The following is a 24,835-nucleotide window of genomic DNA, read 5'->3' as shown; positions in this document are numbered from 1 at the left end:
TCTCCAGAAAGCTCTCCTTCATGTACTCCCAAAGCCTTTGCAAAAGGTTTCTGGGGAGGGCTGCCTTATCCCGTCCGCCATGGTAGGACACTTTACCACGCCAGGCCAGTAGCACGTAGTCTGGAATCATTGCATAACAAAGCATGGCAGCGTATGGTCCCGGTGTTTGCTGGCATGCAGACAATATCCATTCCTTATCTCTCTTTGTTATCCTCAGGAGAGTGATATCATTCACGGTCACCTGGTTGAAATGGGGTGATTTTATTAAGGGGACATTCAGAGGTGCCCATTCCTGCTCTTCTGAACAGAAATGTTCCCCGCTGTTAACCACGCGGTGGGGGGAGGGGTGAAGTGATCATCCCAGAGAATCGTGTGTGTGTGTGGGGGGGTGGTTTACTTGTGTTTGTGCCGCATGTTAACCGGGAAACCGCAGCCCCTCCTTTTACATTGAAAACCCATTTTAAATGGCCAACCCAATTCATCCTTGATATGGGAAATGCGCTGCTGTTTGAAACCTTTCCCGCATGTTAAGAAGGTTAAAAAAGCCAAAAGACTGTGGCCTACCATGGCTGCCTGCAAGCCGAAATATGTTGCCTGGGGCACTGCGTGAGTGATCTCTCATACCAAACCGGCAGACAGAGGAAAAATGCGACCTTGTAATGAAAGAGTGTACCCATTGTTCTCTAAAATGTGTCTTTTTTAACCACCTCTCCCTTCTCCTCCACCAGCTGCAAATGTTTCTCCTTCGCAGAGGCTAGTGAACATTAGAAAGAGAAAACGGAGGACGCGGGACGATATGTTTACGGAGCTGCAGATGTCCTCCCACGCTGATAGAGCACAGCAGAATGCATGGAGGCAGTCAATGTCGGACATGAGAAAAGCACAATATGAACGAGAGGAGAGGTGGCGGGCTGAATGGCGGGATGAAAAGAGCAAGTGGCGGGCTGAAGATGATAGGTGGCGTCAGCTTGCAGACAGACGGCAAGAGTCAATGCTCCATCTGTTGGAGCATCAAACTGATATGCTCGAGCGTATGGTTGAGCTGCAGGAAAGGCAGCAGGAGCAGAGACCGCCGCTACAGCCCCTGTTTAACCAACAGCCCTCCTCCCCAAGTTCCATAGCCTCCTCACCCAGACGCCCAAGAACACGGTGGGGGGGCCTCCGGCCACCCAGTCACTCCACCCCAGATGATCGCCCAAGCATCAGAAGGCTGGCCTTCAATAAGAGTTAAAGTTTTAAAATGCAGTGTGTCCTTTTCCATCCCTCCTCCCCCACCCATCCCAGGCTACCTTGGCAATTATCCCCCTACTTCTGTGAGGAATTAATAAAGAATGCATGAATGTGAAAAAACAATGACTTTATTGCCTCTGCAAGTGGTGCTCGAATTGGGGAGGGGAAGGTGGGATGGGGTGGTTGGTTTACAGGGAAGTAGAGTGAACCGGGTCGGGGGGGGGGGGGATTGGAGGGTTCATCAAGGAGAAACAAACAGAAGTTTCACACAGTAGCCTGGCCAGTCACAAAACTCGTTTTCAAAGCTTCTCTGATGCGCACCGCGCCCTGCTGTGCTCCTCTAACCGCCCTGGTGTCTGGCTGCGCGTAATCCGCGGCCAGGCAAGTTGCCTCAACCTCCCACCCCACCATAAATGTCTCCCCATTACTCTCACAGATATTGTGGAGCACACAGCAAGCAGCAATAACAATGGGGATATTCTTTTCGCTGAGGTCTGAGCGAGTCAGTAAGCTGCGCCAGCGCGCTTTTAAACGTCCAAATGCACATTCCACCACCATTCGGCACTTGCTCAGCCTGTAGTTGAACAGGTCCTGACTACTGTCCAGGCTGCCTGTGTACGGCTTCATGAGCCATGGCATTAAGGGGTAGGCTGGGTCCCCAAGGATCACGATAGGCATTTCAACATCCCCAACGGTTACTTTCTGGTCCGGGAAGAAAGTCCCTTCCTCCAGCTTTCGAAACAGACCAGAGTTCCTGAAGACGCGAGCATCATGTACCTTTCCCGGCCATCCCACGTTGATGTTGGTGAAACGTCCCTTGTGATCCACCAGGGCTTGCAGCAGCATTGAAAAGTACCCCTTGCGGTTTATGTAGTCGGTGGCTTGGTGCTCCGGTGACAAGATAGGGATATGGGTTCCGTCTATGGCCCCGCCACAGTTTGGGAATCCCATTTCAGCAAAACCATCCACTATTGCCTGCACGTTGCCCAGAGTCACTACCCTTGATATCACCAGGTCTTTCATTGCCCTGGCAACTTGGATCACAGCAGCCCCCACCGTAGATTTGCCCACTCCAAATTGATTCCCGACTGACCGGTAGCTGTCTGGCGTTGCAAGCTTCCACAGGGCTATCACCACTCGCTTCTCAACTGTGAGGGCTGCTCTCATCCTGGTATCCTGGCGTTTCAGGGCAGGGGAAAGCAAGTCACAAAGTTCCATGAAAGTGCCCTTACGCATGCGAAAGTTTCGCAGCCACTGGGAATCGTCCCACACCTGCAGCACGATGCGGTCCCACCAGTCTGTGCTTGTTTCCCGGGCCCAGAATCGGCGTTCCACAGCATGAACCTGCCCCAGTGACACCATGATTTCCACATTGCTGGGGCCTGTGCCTTGTGAGAGGTCTATGTCCATGTCAATTTCCTCATCACTCTCTTCGCCGCGCTGCAGTCGCCTCCTCGGCTGGTCCGGGTTTCGCCTTGGCATGTCCTGGCTCTGCATATACTCCAGGACAATGCGCGTGGTGTTCATAGTGCTCATAATTGCCGCGGTGATCTGAGCAGGCTCCATGATCCCAGTGCTAGCTATGGCGCCTGGTCAGAAAAAAGGCGCGAAAGTAGTATCTGATGGACCAGGAGAAGGAGGGAGAGCGGGAGGGAGGGAGGGAGGGCCGAGTGACGACATGGCGTACAGGTACAGGAACAGGGAATTAAAATCAAGAAAGGTGGCTGTGCATCAGGGAGAAACACAAACAACTGTCACACAGAATGGTCCCCCCAAAGATTAAACTGAAAACCCTGGGCTTAGCAGGCCGTTGATTTCACGGAGGAAGGGGAAGCAAATGAATACAGAACAAATCTATTTTTTACATCTTAAGCTGGCAGCCGATGGTGCAGCATGACTGAAAGCCTCTGCAGTACGATGACGATGGATACCAGTCGTAATATACCATCTTCTACCAAAAGGCAAGGGGCTGCTGCTGTGTAGCAATGCAGCCCCACATCTGCCAGCCCCACGTCTGCCAGCACCCAGATCGCCCTCAGCCTCTTCTGGGTGCTTAGCAAACAATACTGGGCAATTGGCAGAAAATAGTATACTACGACTGATAGCCATCATCATCGAGACAGTAGCATGTCTGCCCAGGTGCCCATGATTGACAGCCACTGCAGTATGACGTCGACGGATACCAGTCATAATATACCATCTTCTACCAAAAGGCAAGGGGCTGGTGCAATGCAGCCCTATGGCTGCCAGCCCCACGGCTATTAGTCATGCTACACCGTCTACCGCCAAAAGGCAGTTAGCAGCTGCTGCTGTGTAGCAATGCAGTCCCACGTCTGCCGGCACCCAGAGTACATATGGTGACGGTGAGCTCAGCTGAGCTGAGCGGGCTCCATGCTTGCCGTGGTATGTTGTCTGCACAGGTAACCCAGGTAAAAAGGCGCAAATCTATTGTCTGCCGTTGCTGTGACGGAGGGGGAGGGGCCTGACGACATGTACCCAGAACCTCCCGCAACACTGTTTTGCATCATCCGGGCATTGGGATCTCAACCCAGAATTCCAATGGGCGGCGGAGGCTGCGGGAACTGTGGGATAGCTACCCATAGTGCAATGCTCCGGAAGTCAACGCTAGCCTCGGTACTGCGGACGCGGTCCGCCGACTAGAGCACTTAGAGCATTTTATGTGGGGACACACACAATCGGCTGTATACAACCGATTTCTATAAAACCGGCTTCTATAAATTCGAACTAATTTCGTAGTGTAGACATACCCTAACAGATTTATTTGGGCATAAGCTTTTGTAGGTAAAAAAACACTTTTTCAGATGCAGATGTCCCCAGAGTAGATGTCCCCTCTACCCCCAATCCCAACCCCAAAGTGCACATGGACACAGGCACCAGAAAAGACAGTACACATTCATAATGCTGGCCTTGGCTGAGGGAGGGTCACTGACACCAAAGTGTGAGGCACCAGCAGGGTCCATCATGCCAGAGCATTCTGGAGATCCAGCATTCTCAAAGTGGGACAAGGTGGACTTTATTCCCACCCAACAATATGGATATCAATGGGGTGTCTGTGGCCAATGTGATTTTGGGAGCCCCGCCCTTCTTCACTAGCCTGGGGCCCGGAGCCCACCTTGATGTGAGCACATCTGGCAGAAGATAAATGCACAGGGTGGAGGTGGAATGTGCATTTGGCTGACAGGAATGTGCGTTTGGACACCAGTGCATATAATGCCATGTGCGTTAGTGGAGCCTGCAGTGCTCCGGGGAAGGGGTGAGCTTTGGCCTGAAGTGGATCAATGCCTATGCTGGTTTACAAGTGCGCCTCGGATTGCTGGGTCTGGGTCCAGCAGAGCTAGAGAAGTGAGAGCTGACTGCCCCTGCTAGCTACACTTGGGGCTAGGTTGATTTAACAATGCTGCTCAGGGGTGTGGATTTTTCACACTGGGGAGCGAAGTAGCTGGGTTGACCTAGCTTTTCAATAGAGATGAGGCAGGAGCAGCTGGAGATTCCTACAGTTTGAGAGCCATGGATGAGAATTTTATTGGGGGGGGGGGGGTGTAATGGAAAGTATTTGTGGGGGGAAATAGTCACGTGACAGCTTCCTGGGAGAAGAGGGACATTAGGGAGTAGGGGAGTAGGGGAATTGGGGGAGGGGCTTTGGGGCTGCAGCGAGGAGAGGGGGCTATGGGGAGGGGGGATAAATGGGGATGGCTGGTAGATGAGAGACTGAGGGCTCAGATAAGGGAGGCATGGCCATTAGGGGGAATGCAGGGGTAGAACACTGGGAAGGTGGATGTGTGGGTGAGTAGCAGGGGGACTGGGAGAGAATGGGGCAGAAGCACCTGTCAGCCTCAAATTCTCCCTTCCCAGATGTGTGCCCAGAGCTGGGGGGAGGGATCTTGCCCTCATAGAGGGGTCTAAGCCTCCCTCCCTTGCCCCTCATATGAGCTGGGATATACAGACCTTGATCCTCTGGGGTGTCTGAGCATCTTTTGCTGTCCTCATGTTTGCCAGGATCTGGGGGTCCACACCAATCTACAGGGGTTGGACCCCTCTCTGATGTAAGGCAGATTCGGGGGGGGGGGGGAGCCTGGCCCTTTTGTGAGGGTCTGAGGCCCCCTCCCTGCCCCCATGTGAGCCAGGATCTGGGGAAGTCCTGCCCCTTTGGGTGGGGAGCTGAGAACAGACAAACTTCATGCATATCAATCAGTAGGTTGTAAAGCACTCTGGAGCTGGAAGGGTAACCCACTGAGATAAATGGAGCAGTTCACTCATCTCAGGGCTATTGTTTCAGACTGCATTCATCTCCATGGGGTGTTCTCATTCAGCTGAGACCCTCACATTGAGATGGATGGGCCACTTCCCACCCCTCAGAGCCTCCGATGCTGCAGATGGAAGTGTTTCCGTCCATTGTCCCTCTATCTCAGTTTAAAGAATGCTTGCAAGTGCTTGAAACGCCTCCTGCTTCTACAGATTTTCTTGAATCTCGCTGTGCTATGCAGAGTACAGTTAGTGACTCAAATTTGGGGTCATTTGAGCCACGGGTTCCTAAGATATAAGCCCTGAAAAAACAGCCATTTTTCAAAATGTTGCTAGATGTGTTTTGATTTTCGTGCGCGCGGAATGAGAGATTAATCTACTGCTGTGATGGAAGTCAAAAGGGGCTCAATTTTTACCCCAGGTGGTGCCTGGCACCTCCTAAGGCTTTGAGGGACCCAAACCATGAATGGCATTTAACATCGAGTCTGGAAGGATTACAGTGCATATGCAGCAATAAAGAAAAAAAAACATAACAGGGTTTCTTATGCAGCCTGTTTAGTAAGGGAATGTGCTGATGTCAACACCCCAGGGAACACCCCACCACTGCTGCTGCTTCTAGTCAGAGCCTTTGTCCATGTGTGCAGTAAAGATACAATAACTCACACTAGGAGTTGTGTTTAATATTTTAATTTCATGGGGAGGTTTGCTGTGAACACTGCAGAATCAGCAGCAGCTGGTCTAACGTTTGGTACAGGGAGCGACGAGGAGCCAGAGGACTGTGTGTTCCATGTCTCAGGTGATTTCTCTCACTGGCACTGCCACAAACTTCACCCTCAAACCCTTGTGAAACTCAACCAGTAACACCATGTCTTACTGTAATGCAGCTGTCCTTCGCAGATGAGTTGGGGTATTGAGCTGGGATGTGGCAGTAATGGCAATAGAAATGTTGGTGAACTGGGGGTAGGGAGGCATGGGCTGGTGCGGTCCCAGCTGATACGGGGAGTTGGCTAGCTGGGTATGCAAATTGCAGGATATCTGATATACAAATGCCTAAATGACTAACTCCTACCACCAACATATCTTTTCCTGCTTAAAAAAAAAAACCCTAGGCAATTCAATGGCAAATTGCTCCATTAATTCAAAGTTATGGCTGCTTGGTGGTAGTCATCCCCTTGCACAATGTTAAGTAGAACAAAACTCAAACTTCTGAAACCAGAAGTGCAGTTTAGGTTGCTCATGCAACCTTAATAGACATGTTGCAGCATTGCTGAAAGAGAGTCAACACACACACCGTTATTCTGCCAACCCCACAGCAGCTGAAATGTACAAGCTCTTCACCTTCTTTCCCAACCCAGTCACTCTCATGCACAGGATTCCCTCTAACACTATTAAAAGATGGGGGGGGGGGGGAGAAAGGGGGCAAGGTTGTCCACACCACCTTCCCTCTTTTCCCCAGGAGATGGTAGTAGCCAGTGGAAATTATTTGGATACACTGCATGGGCAGTCAGAGTGTTAGGTAGACCTATACTATATGGTGGTTGGAGTTGCTTGGTAAAGGTTTGTTTGGGATTTGAGAACATGTGTGGATTACTCTGAGGTTGTGGCTGAGCTGTGATTATGAGATGAGATCTGTTTTTCACCCTCTGAGGTGTGTGACAAGGGGAATTGTTGTATGGGTACCTTGCGGGTGCAGCATCTATCGTATCTATGCAGGAGTGGGTACATTATACTAGGGTTACTGTATTTTGAGTGTCCAAAAAGAGGACACTCCACGGGGCTCCGTCCCCGCCCCCAGCCCCGCCCACACCCTGCCCCTTCCCCAAAGTCCCCGCCCCAACTCCGCCCCCTCCCCTGCTTCCCGCCAACATTTGATTCGTGGGAAGCCTGAAGCAGGTAAGGGGGGGGGGGGAGGAGGCGCGGCCCAGTCTGGCCCCCCCGGCCTCTCCAGCCTGGGTCAGCTTGGGCCCTGGGGTGACGGTCCCGGGCCAGCCCCCGGCCGAGCACCGCCGGCCCGGTCCCCGGCCCCGCCGGCCCGGCCCAGCCCCACATGTCCCGATTTTCCCGGACATGTAAGGGCTTTTGGGGATTTCCCCCGGACGGGGATTTGAAGCCCAAAAAGCCGGACAGGTCCGGGAAAATCCGGACGTATGGTAACCCTAATTATACAGTTAGGAGGGCACAGCGATTTATGGGCCCATATGGTCTAACTCTATGCAGCTATGAAAGAGAAGCAAAAAAGTGATGTAGGCCCAACTTTTTCCCCATTGAGAATCACCTTTACAATTCAGTTTAAACCTGAACGAGCCAGTGCACATCACAGGCTTGGGGGTCTCAGGATAGATCTACACTGAAATCAGAGATCACAGCACGGCTGCAGCTGGCCTAGGTCAGCTGACTCAGGCTCGTGGGGCAGGGCTAAAAATTGCTGCGTAGATGTTAGGGCTCAGGCTAGAAACCGAGCTCTGAGACCCGGCAAGAGATCCCAGAGGTTTGTCTTCAACCCAAGCCCGAATGTCTACACAGCAATTTTACATCCCCACAAGCTTGAGTCAGCTGATCCAGGCATTTAATTGCTGTGTAGACTGTAGCGGTGCGGGACTCACCCCTGCGGCGCCTCCTGCTGGTCGTCTCAGGGAATTAGCTCTTTCCAGTGCAGAGCATCCTCTGCAGGCCGGTGTCCCGCTGCCGCTGTCCCCCATGTCCCTCCCAGGACCCAGTGCCCCTTGTCTTTGGGGTGCTGCCCCCTGGCAATATCCCCACAGTCTCAGGGTCTCCCCACCCATGGGAACCCCCAACACTCTATCCCCACCTTGCCTCAGTCTATGGGCTACTGCCAGTCACCATCTAGCCCCCTTTCACTGGGGCCGACTGCAATCTGTATAAGCCAGTCATCATAGGCAAGAGAAGTTTTGACCTGCTGTCTTTCCCTGTAACCCAGTACCTCCAAGGGCCTTGTACAAGGCCCTGCAGCCTGGGGAGTTGCTAGCCCAGAGCTCCCCAGCTCCTCTGGCCTTTCCCCAGCCCTGCTTCACTCCAGTACCCTTTAGCACTCAGGCAGCTAGGTCTAGCTTCTCTCCTCGGCTAGAGGGAAATGGTCTGCTCCTGGCCCACTGCCCTCTTATAAGGGCCAGCTGGGCCCTTATTAAGCTAGCTTTGGCCTGATTGGGGCATGGCCCCCAGCTGAGGCTGCTTTCCCCACTCAGCCTAGGCTTGCTGCTTTCCTAGCAGCAGCCCTCTCACAGTCTCAGGCCTCTCAGGGCAGGAGCGGGTGACCAGCGCGCTACTGTGACTGTGGGGCCTGTTTCCGATCCTCTGTCCGTTCACGTATCCAGGCAGAGTTCCTCTGGGCGGCGTCCACTGGCTCCCTTGACGCCATTGAGGAGCAGTGGGCGCTGTCCGGGTTCTCTGCTTGGTGTCCCCGTCAGGTTCCCTTCTTTTGACTCTTTGACCACACTCCTGTCCCTGTTATTTCATTAGTTGTCTCCTGAAATCAGTTGGTTTTCAGGTCCTGTGAACCCTCCCCTTAGGCTGTGGGGGATCCTTTAGCAGTGGGCCGCCCGCCCCCTTCCTGGAACCCAAGACATACCCACAGTAAATCCTGTGCAAGTGGCCCCCGTATGTAAATAAGAGACAGAGCTTTCATGTGGGAGTGCTGCAAGCTTGGTTTTCCTCCCATGCAGCACAAAGGTTCCACGGCCAACTCCTACCCTCACTGATGCCTGTGCAGACCTGTTGTCCTTGAGGGGTATGCCAAGGTGCAACTGACCAAGACTTAATGAACCAGGCTCTGACAGCCTTCGAGGAATCAGAACAGTAACATCTTACTTTTGACACCACAATGAGCAGATCCACCGATACACACACGTTATCTGCTTAAGAAGGGAGAGCCATTTTCAGTGATGAACCACACTTTGCAGCTACCAGAACCAGGAAGCAATGATCAAATTTGCTACAAGAATATGTACAACTCTCCTAGATTTATCCAGGTTTACTGAACCACAGGGAGTGGTTCTTCCTTTCATGTCCTTTCAATATTCCTGATCTGCCCCAGCCTGGATGTTTTGAGCATGGAGATCTTCTACGTTATTCTGCTCCACTTTGTCTCAAGTGCTTTCTTGCCAATATTTCAGAATGACTCTGTTAGAGGCAGCACAATCTAGCACAGTGATGCCCAAACTTTTCCAGTCATCTCCTCACCCCCCCTTACCAGTAATGGAATCTGCCCCCCCCACACAAACCCTTCCTCCCCATTACTGCAGTTGGCTCAGCAGAAACTTGGGCGGATAGCAGAGCTGGGGGCTGAACTGGGGATAGGGAGGAGCTGGGACTAGAAGGGGAGCAGGTATGGGGGCGGACAAGAATGAGGGCAGACCTGGCTGGGGGCGAAGTGGAGCTGCAGCTGGGATAAGAGCTGGTTTGGGGGACAGAGCAAGACTGAGTGGTGCTCCCTCCCTGCCCCATACACCCCAGACATTTCTCCATGCCCCCTTAGGGGGATACACCCCACAGTTTGGGGACCACTTATATAGTAGGCAAAGGAGCAGACAGGGAGTCAGGAGTCTCAGGTTCCATGTCTGACTTTCCTAGAATCATACAGTATGTGTCTGGGCAAAACTCCAGGCATTCTGGGCCTGTTTCCCAAGATAAAGGGGGGTTGGAAGGTGCTATAAAAAGTGCAGTGTATATTCTAAGAAAATCAGACATTGCAGCTACACTAAATGGTTGCTCCTTTTCCTCTCCAAGGGCAGAGACAGGCCATCTGCTGTGGGAATCACACCCACACAAAAGCAACAAACAAATCCAGACAGCTCTATCAATAAATAGTTTAATGAGGTTACAGGTCTGCAGGAAAACATGGCCACCCTCACTCCAGCTCCATCTTCTGTCCCGCCCGTCAGGCAGGGCGCAGCAATGCACACCCGCCCAACCAGCACATACCAGACCTGTACTGCAAGGCCACAGCACCGCACTAGTCTTCACAGAAGAAACGGCTTCAGGCCCAGACACTGTCACAATTAATAATTCCCCTAGAACACACAATCTCTTCCTCTGGCCTCCGCTCCACTGCAGACAGGACGTGCTCCAAGGACCAGATGTTCAGTGGACTGCGGGTCCCAATCCACGCATGCCAAGACATCAAGACACAGGAAGATTAAATGAGTGGAAAAAAAAGGGGCGGCAACTTCAGGCTGCTCATTCCCAACTGCACGTCTTGGAGGCTGTGCTCATGGATTGGAGGAAGCCCTAGAACGGGAGTCGCTTCAACTGCTCATATGTGATAAAAAACTGGGGGGCATGTCAAGGAACAGGGCCGATGTGCTCATGCAGCCCCCTGCCCCACACAGGCTCCTGAGCACTCCAGTCGCTGCTGACCAAAGTCTACATGCAGCAGGAAAGCCAGAGCAACTCAACCCTCACAACCAGCATGGAAATCAGCACTGAGTTCCAGTGTCAGTCACTCCAAGGAGCTCCCCCCGCACTCCACACACAGCCAGCTGTCTCAGAGATATCCCATAGGTGGGAGCTGCAGACAACTCCCTGGAACCAGGGCTTGCTGGGGCATTCTGAGAGCCACTGAAGGGTTTGGCTCATTGGAAGCCCTGCACTGGTATTTCTAGGGTTAATCTGTAATGTCTGTTAGGGTGCCCACACCACTGGTCCCTTTACAGAGCTCTACGGGCACGCACTCCCCTTGTGGAAAGGAGCCCCATTGCAGAGTGGTCACAGATTCCTCCCCAGACACAACAAGCTTTTCCTCAACATACACGGAGCCACGTTCTGTACGAAGCTATAGGTGCTTGGGCAGTTAGAGCAGGATGTGAGAAGCCTGCAGGTAACCTTCTCACTGGGCTACTTAACTGCAAAGAGCTGCTGCACATCACCCCTTACCCCTAGCTGTCCAGGGCACAGGGTTTGGCTAGATGCTGTCTCGTGGGGCAGATTCACAGGGCCAGTGGTGCCTCTCTGCCAATGGCACAGCTACCCCTTCCCACTGCACAAGTACAGTGAGTAAGAAACAGTGCTACTGGTATTAAATCCTGCAGAGGCACCCAAGCTGGGATGCCCCATTCCTCCTCCTCTGAGTTCTAACATTAACCACTTGCAGGGTGGTGAAGGAGTTCCACAGGTTTCCAGCCAGGTGTCTATGGCTGCATCTACATAGCCCATGGCAGTGATGCTCCCAGCATGGGTGGACAGACTTGCACTTGTGGAGCTCATGCTAGGTCTAAAAGGAGCTGCACAGACAGCGCTTGGAAGTTGTGGCTTGGGCTGGAGCTCGGGATCTGAAGTCTGGGGGTGGGGTGGGGTGGGCTGTGCAGACATTTCTAATAGCCACAATAGGTGTGTTAACAAGGAGCCATAAACTGCAGTGCTTTTAGCATGCTGATTACACCCACCTTCACCTGTCCATTCCACCCAACCCAGTCACTGCTGCTTGAATACCTGGGCCAGCATCTGGAGGAGACTGGGGTATGGATGAAAGCTAGTTGGCTGGCTGGAGTTCAATCCAGACAGGTGTTGCTGGGAGGAAGCAACCCGCAGTTATGCCAAGGCCAGTATCTCCCCTGTGATCGAGGATGATTGCTGAAGACTTGTTACTTGTCTATGGAATGGGGGCTGTGGTGGATGCTCATCTGCGGTTGGAAAGTCCCAATGCAGCAGTGACTGGGGTAGCTTTTACCCATCTACAGCCGGCCAGGAGATGGGATTTCTCTCAAATACAGATCTTGCTATTGTGATCAAGGCCTTTGTCTCCTTAAACTTGAATTGCTGCAGTTCAATTTACCATGGGGCTGCAACTTCATCTACCTGGAAACCTAATGCTGGTGCACAATGCAGGCCCATTTGCTAAGCAGTGCCACTAGTGGCAGCTCATGATACCACCCTCCATGATCTGCACTGGCTGCCTATTGAGTTTAACATGTGTTTTGGCCTATAAGGCTCTGAACTGCTAGGGAGCTGCCTACTTGAGACATGCCTCTGCCCATGCCATGCTGCCACCAACAGAGACTCTTGGGCTGGGTGAGTACTCTCTGTTAGGGCCTCTTTTCTTGTAATCACACTCTGACAAGGCCCCAATAGCCCTAATCGGCTGAGGTTACAAGGCATGCTGTAAAGCCCACCAGTGAGGCAGCGGCGGAAGCAGCTGAGGACAGGTTTGTATGGGAGGAAAGTGCATGGAGATTTTCAGCTCTACTGGTCACATGATTGGAAAGCAAACTGCTGTGGCTGACTGTTATTTTGGCAGCTATGTCTGAATAGTGTAGGACTGCACCCAGCAGGTAGGAGTTACTCTAGAGTACACTTGCTGGAACAGGTTAGTCCTGTTGGCCCCATTCCCTGCCACATGCTCACAGAAGGACAGAAAATCTGCAAGGCAAAGTCTGGTGGAATTTCTCCTACAGTCGTGTTAGGGGTTACCGCAATACAGCTAAATGCCAACACAAGGCAAGGCCGCACTGCCACTTCCAAGAGGAAAATACCGCAAGAAGCCTTCCTTGAGGGGGCACTATGGCTAGAAGGGGAAGGGGAGTGGTCGAACCCCAGGGAAGCCCAGCAGAGGGAAGTCTCTAACCCTCCCAAACAGCTGGGACAGGATAGAGGGCTCAGCTGGCTGCCTCTGCCTCTCCAGTACATGTGCTTCCCACACTGGGAGGAGACATTTTTCAGAAAAGTAAAAAAGGGTCCAGTACAAGGCTGTACAGGGCTTGAGGTACAGGATAAATGCAAACATTTATCTGCAAACAGTGCCTGTTCCGATCACCTGTCCCATGCATCCCAAGGCTTTCCCCAGACTTCATCCCAAAAGCAGGAGCCTGCCCAGAGACTGCCAGGCCCAAAGGGCTCAGAACAGATATGGGGAACCTCAAACAAAGCAGTTCAGGGTGCTCACTCTAATGAAGGTTCCTTACAATTATGAAGCCACAGAAGAACTCCCTACTCTTGTGACACAAGGGGGACAAAGGACTAGCCCCTCAGCAGACTACATTAGAAGTTACAATGCGCACCCTGCTGGTTTCTTGGCCATACAGCAGGTTGCAGCTGTGCTGTATCCTGCAGGAGCACTGTCCATGAAGGGCAGGAAGTTCATCTGAGTTGGCCATTGCAGGGAAGACAGAGCCATGACTTGATTTGGTTAATGGGGACAATGGTGCCTGTCTAGAGCGAGAACCATGTCTGCCTTGGGTAGTTCTTTATGTCCTGGCCTTTCTCCAGCTAGCTGCACCCACACTGTCACCCAGTCACTCTTTAAAGGATACAATGATATTCCAAGGGCCAAGCCGGAGCCAGTTGGGCCAGAACCCTTTATAGAGTGCAAAGAAGCCCTCACTCTTCCATGTCTGGAGAAGAGAGAGACAGAGTGACCATGAGATGCTCCCCAAGCTCCTGATCATGTGCACAATGAAACAGGGTGCTTTCTGCTACAACGACTCCAGTAGTGTCCTAGTTGCTCTTGCCCATTCCTGGAGACGTGGTCTCCCCTCCCCACATACAATGTAGCATCCTCCAATACAGAACAACTCCAGTTTAACTGGGCTGGTGCAAGGCAAGATGTTCTTCTCAAAGCGCTGCTCTAAGAATTAGTTCGGGGCAGTTCTCTGCCCTGTGTTATACAGGGGGTCAGACTAGAGGACACAATGGTCCCTTCTGGCCTTGGAATCTATGAATAAGATCTTGGGCTGTCCCTGCTCTGACAGTCTCTCTCGCAACTCCCAGAGTCCCATTTCACAGGAGCAGGCCCGGGGGCAGCTCCTCAAGTCCATGTTTGTTGCACTGCAAGACATTCCCTGAGAAGAATGCTCCATGGTTGGTGCCTTTTGCTGCGGGGATCAGAATCACATGTGACATCAGAACCTGTTCAGGCTCAACTGGGCCCTGATGGCTGTGACCCCACTTGCCCAACACTATCTGGCTTCTTACCTTTACTAGACCATCCAGCGTGCCTTTATAGAGCTCCACACTCCCCACTATTGCCCTCTGGTTCATCATCCGTGTTCGCACCACGTCCACTGGGTTGGAGGCAATGGCTCCGGCCAGCCCACATGTAAAACTGGAACTAAATGCATCAGAGCATTAGAGGCTACTCCGGGCCCAGGCTGGTGACATGCCTCAGACAGACCTGAGGGCACAGAGAGAGTGCTCTCCAAAAGAACATAGTGCAGCTAACTTTTTTTGCTCAATCTGCTCTCACGCTGTCTGTTGCCATCCAGAAACCCATGGTGCAGGCAAGATGCACATGCCATCGCTCAGGCAGGAGGAGCACAATTATCATTGCAACCATCTCCTAAATCCGAGCCCCCGAGGTTGTAATGCCCCATGGGGCTTGGGGATGTTTCAAGCCTCTCCTAAACTTGGATTCAGGGACAAGCTGCAGTTTCTTGCCACGACCCATGGAGATCCGCCAAGGGCTGTGGCACTGCAGTCATGGCAGGTGGGTTTGGGAAACCTGCAGGGGCTGAATTCAAGGACTGGGTGCATGGCTGGTGTTGGGGATGCTTCTGCAGAGTGAGTGCTGCAAGAGCAGAAGATCCACACTGAGAATGGCAGCAGGGTAGAGCAGGGCAAAAGCATCAGTGTTGCTACTCCCCTCCCTTGTCCTTGTTCTCACTGTACCCTGGTGACTTCCTCCCTCCAGCCATGTGGTGCAAACTCAGTGGGTGCCCCATAGCACCCCCAGCTAAGAAACCCTGACAAAAGAATCACCCCACTGAACCACTCCGCAGCAACAGCATAGAATCAGAAGCCAGAGCAGGGGAGGAATGGGGAATAAAGTAGCTAGGAATGCAGCAGCTCATTTCACATGCTCTGCAGAATTCCTATTCCACAACTCCCTTCACCTCTCCTCCTGTAAGTTCCACTGGGATCCTAGCTGGGAGACCTGCAGCCCCTACTGCCCACGTGCCAGGCAGCTGAACTGCTGTGGAACTGCTCTCTGTAGACCCCCCCAAGTGGATGCCACTGCAGAGCCGCAGTCCTTGCCCCTTGGGTAGGATCTAGCCAAACTGCTGGCATTGCATTCAGCATAACTAGGAACAGGTCAAGAGTTAACACCACAGGCTGCACTGCACAGTTACATCCTGCCCTTCTCCAGCAGGTCTGACTGGCAATGCCTACCCCCACTGGATCCAAAGAGAGTAGAGGGGATTGCAGGTACTCACACGAAGTGGGCAAGGATCGTATCCCCCATGAACCCTGAGAGGATCAGGTGCTTCTTGGTGATGTCATACACTGGCAGCTCCACTCCAACCACAATGGCAGCTCTCTGCGCCGTGGGGACTACACCCTACCAAACACAAGCACTCAATTTACCACTGGAGGCAGGGCCTCCTTCCTCCTAGACACTCTGCAAAGCCCTCCCATGGCAGTCAGTCCTGCAGCCCACTGACCACGCCTTCTGGCTGCCTTCCTAGTTCACCAGCTGCACTTGCCCTTGGATAAGGGAATCCCGCTGTATCTTGGTTTTACTCCCAGACCCCTCCTCCCTTTGGGCATGACTCCCCTTCCCGGTTTTAAAGCGTTATGCCTGGCATCACTTCACTAGCGACATGAACTGTGTCTCCTACCACTCTGCCCCCTGGCCTGTAGCCTGGCTGAATCAGGCTCCTCACCTGCTCCCAGAGACCCCAGCTGAAGCCCTCAAATCACTCAACTTCTCCCACTGGGCAGCACCTAACAAAACTAGATGCCAGCAGAGATTAACCAGAAACAAGATGCAGCTATGCAGGGGCCATGTGGGGCCAAGTCCTTCCTGTCAGACCCCAGTCTCTGTTGCACCGAGGCCTATGATCTGGGAATCCTTCATGTTTTACTAGACTTGCAAAAGCGGGGCTGAGCTGGCAGACGGTCGCTCTGGCCTGAGAACAGGTTATAAAACAGCTGAAGGAAACAAGAGTAAGTTGGAAAGAGCCACCTGAACTGACTGCGAAGCAACCCTCAAGGACTCCAAACAGATGACCCATTTTCACAACACTGGATGAGAAATTCCTGGGTCAGAGAAAAACCATGGGCAATGGACTGGCAAAGTAGATGGGACAGTGATGGCTGCCCCCTCGGGGCACTGCAGTGAAGTGTAAGGGCATCAATGTCCTGGAGGCCACTATCTCACCCAAAGGAAAACCCTTTGGCCTGCGTATGCTGGGGGAATTCTTCAATACATCCAGCTGGCAAACAGGCCAATGAGGAGTTGCGGCCCTCAGACCACACCAATCTGCAATGACCTGAGGGAGGTTGATTTAAGAATCCCATCGCCCATCCCTCACAAGCTGTTTCATGTCTATCCTCTTCCCTATCTTCTTTGGCTTCTGTGTAACTATTTCCAAACTTGGCCAGCTACAGCATTAATTCACCTCCACACTACCATTGCCACAACCAGTATGACAGGCTGAGGCAGCACAAGCAGGCTCACCTCAGCACGAAGGAGAGATGGCAGGAGGTGGCCAGGGCTTGCTAGCTCTTAGACCAGGAAAGTGAGCTGGGGCCAGGGCTAGCACGCACCCACTTGTGACTGACCTGACTGTGTACTGTATCCTGCCTGCAGCACGTGTCCGTGAGACAGATGTTTTCCTTTCATTTCTATCCTCTCTTCCCTCTCGTGTGCATTTGTCTAGAGAGCAGGAATAATCTTAACAGTAACCACTGAGCCAAAACCAGCAGTGGAGACTGACCCCAGACCCCACCCCTCCAGCCCAGGAGGCTCTGGAGCAAGTGAGAGACTTAGGGACAAGTATCTTCCCTCTGAAGGATTGTACTGAATGCAAGGAAGAGATAAAGGGGAACGCTCCATTTGGGAAAGCCATCTGACTTGGGAATCCCAGTACTGGAGCTTGCTCCAGTTTGGGTTTGCTGGTTGAAGTCCATGGAAGAATTTCTACAGGTCACTATAGTAAAAGCAAGCCAAAGTATCTTACCACAAACCCCAAGCAGCGTGGCTAACAGTAACAAGTGGGCTCTAAAGAAGCTTAACACCTTTAAGCTCAAGATCCTGTCTTCACAATCTGCCCTTCCAGCAGTCAGCAGGAAGCTGCCATCCTGCTGTCATTCATACACACAGGGCAACTTCCAGGCAACAAGGGATAGGGGGTCTCAGGCTGGACACGAGGCAGAGCTGAAGCTGGTGCAGAACATTAACAGTGGATTTTCTCACCTTCAAACAATTTGTGTCTTTATACTGAAGTGTTCTGGTGAGGACATTCAAGGAAAACCACTTGCTGACATTGAGAATTCCTCCTCCTGACAGCATGCCCAGCCTCAGGCTTCTATGAGGAGACTACGAGCTATTCTGCTGAGCTCTGCAGACTCTTCCCCACTATGTCACAAGGGTGTGCTCAAAACCCACTCAGAGATACCCAGGCTGAGTCACTCTCCAAGAGGTGAGCTAGGGGGAGGAACAAGGAGTCCTGCAGGGAGAAGCAAACTGCCCGACCCTACTCTGCATGTTAACTATTCTGCGACTGTACATTCTGGGAAAGGGGCAGGTTTTGGAAAAGACTGGACTCTGTGCATGAGGGGACCTGCTCCATTCACATCCTGCTTGTGTCCCAATCCAGCACATACACAGAGTGACTTTAGCCACAGTTTCCCCATGGACAGCAGACAAAACAGCAAGGCTGCTCCTGTCCTTGGCCCGTTCACTCTCCAGATGCTTCACTTACGCCAAGGGATAGCAGCACACTGGGATCAGAAGGTGAACTCACCACCTGGCTTTAGTCAGCAAATGGCAGCTGAGGAAGCAGCTTACTCTTCTGCTGCTTGAGTAGAAAGGACTCTCAGCAGTGGGTGCTTACCCTCCAGAGCCCCCGTGTGCCTTCCTGCTGGTAGATATCGATGAAGCTGCCAATCATGCCCCCCTGGAATAAGCTGCCTTGAGCTTGCATTCGAATCTGAAATGAGGGGACAGATTCCATCAGGCAGCAGTGGCTGCAAAGCAGTTATGTCAACATACAGATTCAGCTCCCATCTAGGAGGGGAAAAATAGCCACGTATAGCAGAGCAACATCCAACTGCCCAGTGGAAGAGTTATTCAGGGGCCAGGAAAGTGAATTTGGAGGAGTGGCTAGCAGCTCGCAGCACCATGAAAATGACAATGGACTGGAGAGGGCAGGACCTTATAGGACTAGCTAATGGACCTCAGTGCTCAGAGGTGAGACAAAGAACAAAGCCAGGGAGGCCATTTCTTTTTTTAAACAGAGGCTGAGCCCTGTGTGAATTCAACCAAGAGAGACTCCCGCAGATGAGGCTCCCCTGGACCTAGCACCAGGACAAAGAACAGGCCAGGCTGGGCTCTGCAGTCACTCGCAGGACTGGAGTAACAGAGGGCTACAGATCAGAATGGAGGTGCATCACCAGAGCTGCGTGTAGTGGCCATGGGGAAGAGGGGAGAAGGCTTGTGGCATGCCTGGCTACCGGCCAGCACTCTTAGCCCTTTGCACAGTTCACCCAGTGCGCTTGAGCTCCAGAGGATCTTTCACCACAGAGCTCAGCAGCTGCATTTTCCATCTCCTTCCTGCACTGGGCTGTGGCTTGGAGGGCAGTCTGCTCCAGCTGGAAGACATGCTGCTTTAAAGGAAAGAATCAGTTTAATCATATCAGAACCTGGCCCAGCAGGGATGATCCCACAAAACAGGCACCTCTTACCTTCAGCACATCTGTCGGGTTGGCCAGCGTGGACGAGATCACCCCTGAAACCACTCCACAGATCATGTTGATTAGCAGCGTCTCATCTGCAATCAAGCAGGGGGAAAGAAGGTCAGAGCCCAGAGATGGTGATGCAGGGACCTACCAGAGAAACTGAAAAGCTTTGGGAAGGAAAGGATGGAAAAGTCCAGCTGCTAATGCAGAGAGCAAAGCTGTGGGGTGCAGAGACCAACCAATTAACTGTACACTGTTGACAAACCTGTCCCCTAGCTGCCAGGGCCCGAAGACAGTGGCAGGGATGTTGGGGCTTCAGCAGTATTCCACAGAGGAGAAGGCAGTCTCTGAACTCAGAGCCTGGCAGATCAGGAAAGAAGAAGATTGCCAAGCACCTCATTTCTAGAGGCAATTATCTGTAATTTCAACCTCCCCAATGGCATTGTGAGCTGATTTCATGGCCACTGGATTTGCGAATGATTTTTGGGTCATCCAGTGCTGTAGAGCTTTGAGCTGGAATCCTTAGCGGCTGCATCCGAAACACACACAGGACAGAGACTGGACAGCCCAGACAGAGTGGGTTAGGAGCAATTAGTTCAGAAGGAAAAGCCTCCAAGCCCAGAGTTAGAGCAGTGGTTATGCTGGGAAAGGGCAATGGTACTGACCGCAGCACTCTCCAGAGGAGACCAGGCCACTGGCAGCCCCAGCCCTGCAGAGAAACAAACATTTAGGACTCAGTACCAAGCTGGAAGTGCTGCAGCAGCAAATGGAAACAGACAACTTGTGACCCAATTCACATTCCATGGAGTCAGATGCAGGGAAGGACCATCACTTGTTAGTTAGGGCAGCACCTGGGACTGCATTCTATCCCAGGCTTGCTGCATGGCTGTGGGCAAGTCCTTCCTCATCAGTAACTCAGGGGCCCACCTCTTGAGGTGGGGACTGCAAGTCAAATCCATCAGGGTTTGTCAAACGCTCAGAGCTCCTTGAGAGAAACAGCATTGGATTTTTATTGCTTCAGTGTAGGTGAGAAGAGTGGAGATCCTGTGGCCTGCCCCAGAGCAGCCAGGAAAGCACATCTCAGGACTGTTCACACACGTCCAGCTCTGGAGAAAGGGAGAAGGCACAGAGCTAAGGGGACGATAAACTCTGAGCAATGGCACTGGGGCTCAAAGCCTCTGGCAGGGTGATGGGAAAGGTTAGTTAACCAAGCCTTAAACTGCTACTGTGCAGGGGCAGTCCCGGGGGGTGGGGTGGGGTGGGAAGGGGCTTTGTCCTGAAGGCAGCTGGGAAACTGGAATGATAAATAAGAATCAGATACTTTGAGGAAGGCGAGGTGTTATCTAGGCCTCAATTCTGAAACTGCAAAATGGGGATAATTCTTCCTTTCCCCACCCTTTTTTCTGTTTAGATGGGGAACACTTGGGGGCAGGGCCTGCCTCTCATGTGAGTCTGAGCAGCAACCAGCACATTGGGACCGCTATCATTACATAAAAAAAAAAATCATCCCCAGTGTTGGGACAGCAGGAAACGGAATACAACTCAGCTTCTTTGGGATTCAGCAGCTGGGCCGGGTAGAGAAGGGAAAGAACCAAGAAATTGAATGGGTGGGGGCCTGGCCTCAAGATTTCACATTGTGCCCTTTGTGACAGTCCCACAGGTATCTCAACATGAGGCTTCACTGACACTGACCTTCTAAGCGATCTACAAACAGCCGCTTCAGGCTCTGGTAAATGCCAATCTTTATGGTGCCATAAGATGCCTGTCTCAGCAATGCAGGAGCAATCCTGCAAGGGCAAATAAACACAAGATCTGGTTACATGCTGCACGGCCTGCTAGCACCACTGTGCCCCTGCAGGCTCCAGCATAGCTCACTCCCCCTCAGATACAGGCTCCAGTATGCACAGCTCATGTAACACGCACACCTGTTGTGGGCTCCCGTGCACTGACAAGGGAGCTCAGCATCACAATACCTCCATGGATTTTGAGAACAGGCCAAGACTGGAATAGCAGAGGATGCTGTATGGTAAGGGATAAGCCCTTCAGCAGGATGGGCTCATACAGACCCTGTCTGCGCTGCGGGTTGCTCATGGCAGAATTACCAGTTCAAAGATTATTGAGTGCCAAACTCAGCCCTTCTGAACATGAAGAAAAGGAGAAGCCTGGACTTGCTTGTCCGTATTCTAGTGCCTGACACAAAACTGCTTTGAAGGGGCTTTTACAAGACACTCAGCAAGGAGACAGTTACCCCCTACTTCCCCACCTTTATGTCACTGTTATACAGATAGCAGCTCCCAAGAGGTGGCCAGCTATCACACCCACATGCCTAACGCCAGTGAGAGAGGCAAAGTGCTGTCTGAGAAGTACGACTTTGCACGTACTTGGCATGGCATGGGGATGGACTGGCAACACATCTCCAAAAGCGCCAGACCCAAATATGTTTAGACTATAGCAGCCTAGCAGGCTTTTGGAGAAAGAACAAAGAGGCTGGCCTGCCTGCCTCCCCCCCCCCCCCCCCCCATCTCCTCTGGGACTTTCTGCATCTTTATTTGGATATTTGAGACCCATACATCATCTTGGGACACTGACCAAACAGACTAGCTGCTGGAGAGTCCAAGGACTAGAAGGAGTTTCACCTAGACTTGCAGTGACAGGCTGCGTTCCCAGGCTTTTTAACCAACATTCAGTAGAAAAGATGTGGCAGTGGCTCAGTATGGGAAAAGGGAGAGCACATGGCCACAGGTCAGACTGTAGCCCTCTCCCCGAAGGGTGCAGCAGGGCAAGGTGCATGGGGTAGGGGACTCTGCACACCTAGGATATCAAGCAGAGAGCCTTTTGCTGGGAAAAAGAGGCATCAGACCTTACCCGGAATAGAGAGCCAGAATCCCCTCCTCCTTATAGATGCGGAACAAGGCATGAAACATGCCCCGGTACTTGATCTCTTGGAAGCGAGCATCAACGCTTTGACCTTGCACTTGGAGGCGCGTTTTGGTGAGGTCCACAGGAAAGGTCCCTAAAATGGAGAAAGGCTCCAGTCAGGCTGCAGTCCCTGCAAGGTGAGGGGGAACAGCACCCCAGGAAACAGACTAGCACCCATCAGGTCTCTGGCGCCCAGAGGGCCAGCACCTCAAACAAATCTCTTGCGTTAAAGAGCTCAAACAGACTGCACAGAGTAAAGTCACACAGAGAGGCTGCCTCCCATCCCACCTCCTTTGTGCCCCTGGGACAAGGACAGGTACTTTATATTACAAGACCAGAACCAATCATTGTGATGGTCGGACTGGCTTCTTGCACAACACAGGCCAGAGAATTTCAGCTAGCGATTCCTGTATTGAAACTAACAATATGTGGGTAAACTAGAGCAGATCTTTTTAGAAAGAGAGATCCAGCCTTGACTGAAAGACTGTGGTAGGGAATTCATCTTTGGAAGTTGGCCCCATGGCTAATTGTCTTTACTGTAAAAAGCGGCCCCTCGTTTCCAGTCCGAGTTTATCTAGCTTTCAGCCACTAGAGCTTGTTGTGCCTTTATCTGCTATGACACAGAGCTCTCTACTGCCAAAAATCTCCCCACACAAGTGCGTGTAGTATCTTAACTGTCTCAGGCGAGCTACAGAGAGTCTGCTCCTGCAGTCTGCCGCGGGAAGGCGGGTTTGCCAGACCAGGCTCAAATCGGTCTTGTAGCTTCTCTCTGCAAACACCCTCTCCGAAGCGTGCAACCCTACAGACCCAACGCCACTCCCCTGGCCTGCTCACACTCTCCCCCGCAGCGCGGCGCCGGGAGCCCAGCCCAGCGTCTTGCCCGCCGTTACCACGAGCCCTTCCAGGGGCCAGCCTGCCAGGAGGGGCGCAGCTCCCCGCCCCCGGCTAAAGGCTCCCGGGGTACAGCCCAGGGGCGCGACCCCGCGCCTCACCGAACTCGGCCACCAGGGAGGCAAGCCCGCCGTACACGAAGGGTTTCCAGTTTAGCGCGGACATCGCATGGCGGAGCGGGGCCCAGGACGGACCGGACACGGGACTTCACGTCACAACAGCGCGTGCCTGAAACGGACCGGTACTAGGGAGAACAGATTCGACGCGGCAATGGCTGCGCGTGCGCGGAGCGGAGTTCCCGCAAGAGAGGCTGGGGGCGGGGCTAGGGCGTCCTTCGGTCGCGCCTTCTGGACGCACAGCCGCGCGAGCGACGGCGCCGAGCAGTGACGTGAGCGGAGATCAGCAGCGTCGGGCTTGTTGGCCCTTGGTGCAGCAGGGCCGCCTCTTTCGATTGGACAGTGTCCCTTCGCCCAGCGTGGTGACGCACGGACCCCGCTCCCCGCTGTGCTGGGGCGGGTTTTACTTTTTTGGCCCAATCAGGTTTGTTATGGGTGGTTGTCCTGGCAACGCGCTCGGCACGACCACCGTGAACCCACTTCGTCTTCTCCTGTCCAGACAGCTCGGGTGGTCCCCAGGCTGGCTGCGCTGGTGCTCCGAATCCGGGGAGTCCTGGCCCCACTGCGCGCAGCCTGAGGGCGAGTGTTGCGGGAAGCCTCCTTTGCGCGTGAGGGAAAGGGGAGAAATCCCGCCCCTCGCCCGCGCAGTCAGCGCCGGGGGGTCAGACCGGCCCGGCCTCTGCAAGGTGCCTCGCCAGGTTTGTGTTGCCTCTTCGCCCCAGACAGCAGGCCCAGCGTTTCTGGGGATACTCTGATGTCTGGCCCTACCTCTGCGCCCGGCTGGCTGAAGCCACACCCACCGAGGAAAGGTGTCAAATGTGATTCAAGTGCCACCCCCCATAGGGCTAAACATGTCCCTGGGAGACAGATTGCTACTGCAGTGATGTGAGACTGGCAGTACATTGGCACAAGAGTACAGTAGGAACCCATTCTGCAATGGACACAGGGACAAAAGAAGCAGGACTTGCTGCCATTCTAGATGGTGTGGCACCCATGAGTCTGGAATACTTCAGAAGTTGCATATCGCTTAGGACCAAAGGAGAAATGGTCTGAAGTAAATAGGATGAAATTCAAGAAGGACACATGCAAAGTACTCCATTTAGGAAGGAACAATCAGTTGCACACATACAAAATGGGAAATGACTGCCTAGGAAGGAGTATGGCAGAAAGGGATCTAGGGGTCATAGTGGATCACAAGCTAAATATGAATCAACAGTATAACACTGATGTTTGGTGTTTTTGCAGCATTCTGGGATGTATTAGCAGGAGTGTTGTAAGCAAGACACGAGAAGTAATTCCTCCGCTCTGATTAGGCCTCAAAAGTGGAGTATCATGTTCAGTTCTGGGTGCCACGTTTCAGGAAAGATGTGGACAAATTGGATAGAGTCCGGAGAAGAGCAACCAAAATGATTAATGATCTAGAAAACATGACTTATGAGGAAAGATTGAAAAAATTAGGTTTTTTAATTATCTCAACAACATAAAGTGTTGATAAATGTTATAGTGAAATGCTTGACCACACTTTGGTTAAGATTATATATATATATATATATATTTATTTTTTTTTTTTTAAAGAGACCAAACAACCAATGTCAGGTTTTTTGCTATAAGCCAATAAGAATCTAGTACAGGAAAATGGTATCATAGTGAACCTATCTCCATTAAAGCACCTTGTACAACATTGTTACATTCACCTTATGCAGCAGGTATGCTCCCAAGGTTACACCCCTCAAGCCATCTTTTTATACCCTACCTGTTTACAGATAAAAGGTACGTTATATGTCATC

At 52.4% G+C, this 24,835-nt stretch overlaps 1 protein-coding gene across 4 annotated transcripts; it reads right to left on the bottom strand.

Moving 5' to 3' along the window:
* Nucleotides 1-10,302: 10,302 nt before the first annotated feature.
* Nucleotides 10,303-23,239, bottom strand: SLC25A14 (solute carrier family 25 member 14). Of its 4 annotated transcripts, XM_005310929.4 has the most exons (9): nt 23,034-23,239; nt 21,988-22,135; nt 20,815-20,909; nt 19,129-19,214; nt 18,279-18,374; nt 15,654-15,778; nt 14,416-14,551; nt 13,755-13,835; nt 10,303-10,779 (listed from the first exon to the last, which is right to left on the bottom strand). In XM_005310929.4, exons 1-9 carry the CDS (start codon nt 23,095-23,097, stop codon nt 10,738-10,740), a joined length of 873 nt encoding a protein of 290 aa, XP_005310986.1. In that variant the 5' UTR covers nt 23,098-23,239; the 3' UTR covers nt 10,303-10,737. The 4 variants fall into 4 exon arrangements, with proteins under 4 accessions (XP_005310986.1, XP_065412434.1, XP_065412436.1 ...); XM_065556362.1 differs by lacking the exons at nt 10,303-10,779; nt 13,755-13,835 and having other exon boundaries at nt 14,080-14,551; XM_065556364.1 differs by lacking the exons at nt 10,303-10,779; nt 13,755-13,835 and having other exon boundaries at nt 14,080-14,551; nt 23,069-23,203.
* Between the last annotated feature and the right edge of the window lie 1,596 nt (nt 23,240-24,835).

The sequence above is a fragment of the Chrysemys picta genome, chromosome 9, assembly GCF_011386835.1.
Source record: "Chrysemys picta bellii isolate R12L10 chromosome 9, ASM1138683v2, whole genome shotgun sequence".
In the NCBI taxonomy this organism is placed as follows: domain Eukaryota; kingdom Metazoa; phylum Chordata; order Testudines; family Emydidae; genus Chrysemys; species Chrysemys picta.
The sequence above is the reverse complement of the archived record's forward strand: the minus strand, read 5'-3'. Positions and strand labels throughout refer to the sequence as shown.

Bases quoted from the DNA above. Each gene is read 5' to 3' on its own strand.
- SLC25A14 (XM_065556362.1), bottom strand. From the start codon at position 23,097: ATGTCCGCGCTAAACTGGAAACCCTTCGTGTACGGCGGGCTTGCCTCC. The intron at 22,136-23,033 runs GTGAGGCGCGGG...TCTCCATTTTAG, and splicing joins CTCCCTGGTGGCCGAGTTCG to GGACCTTTCCTGTGGACCTC. The intron at 18,375-19,128 runs GTAAGAGGTGCC...CCCTCATTTCAG, and splicing joins ACCCGACAGATGTGCTGAAG to ATTCGAATGCAAGCTCAAGG.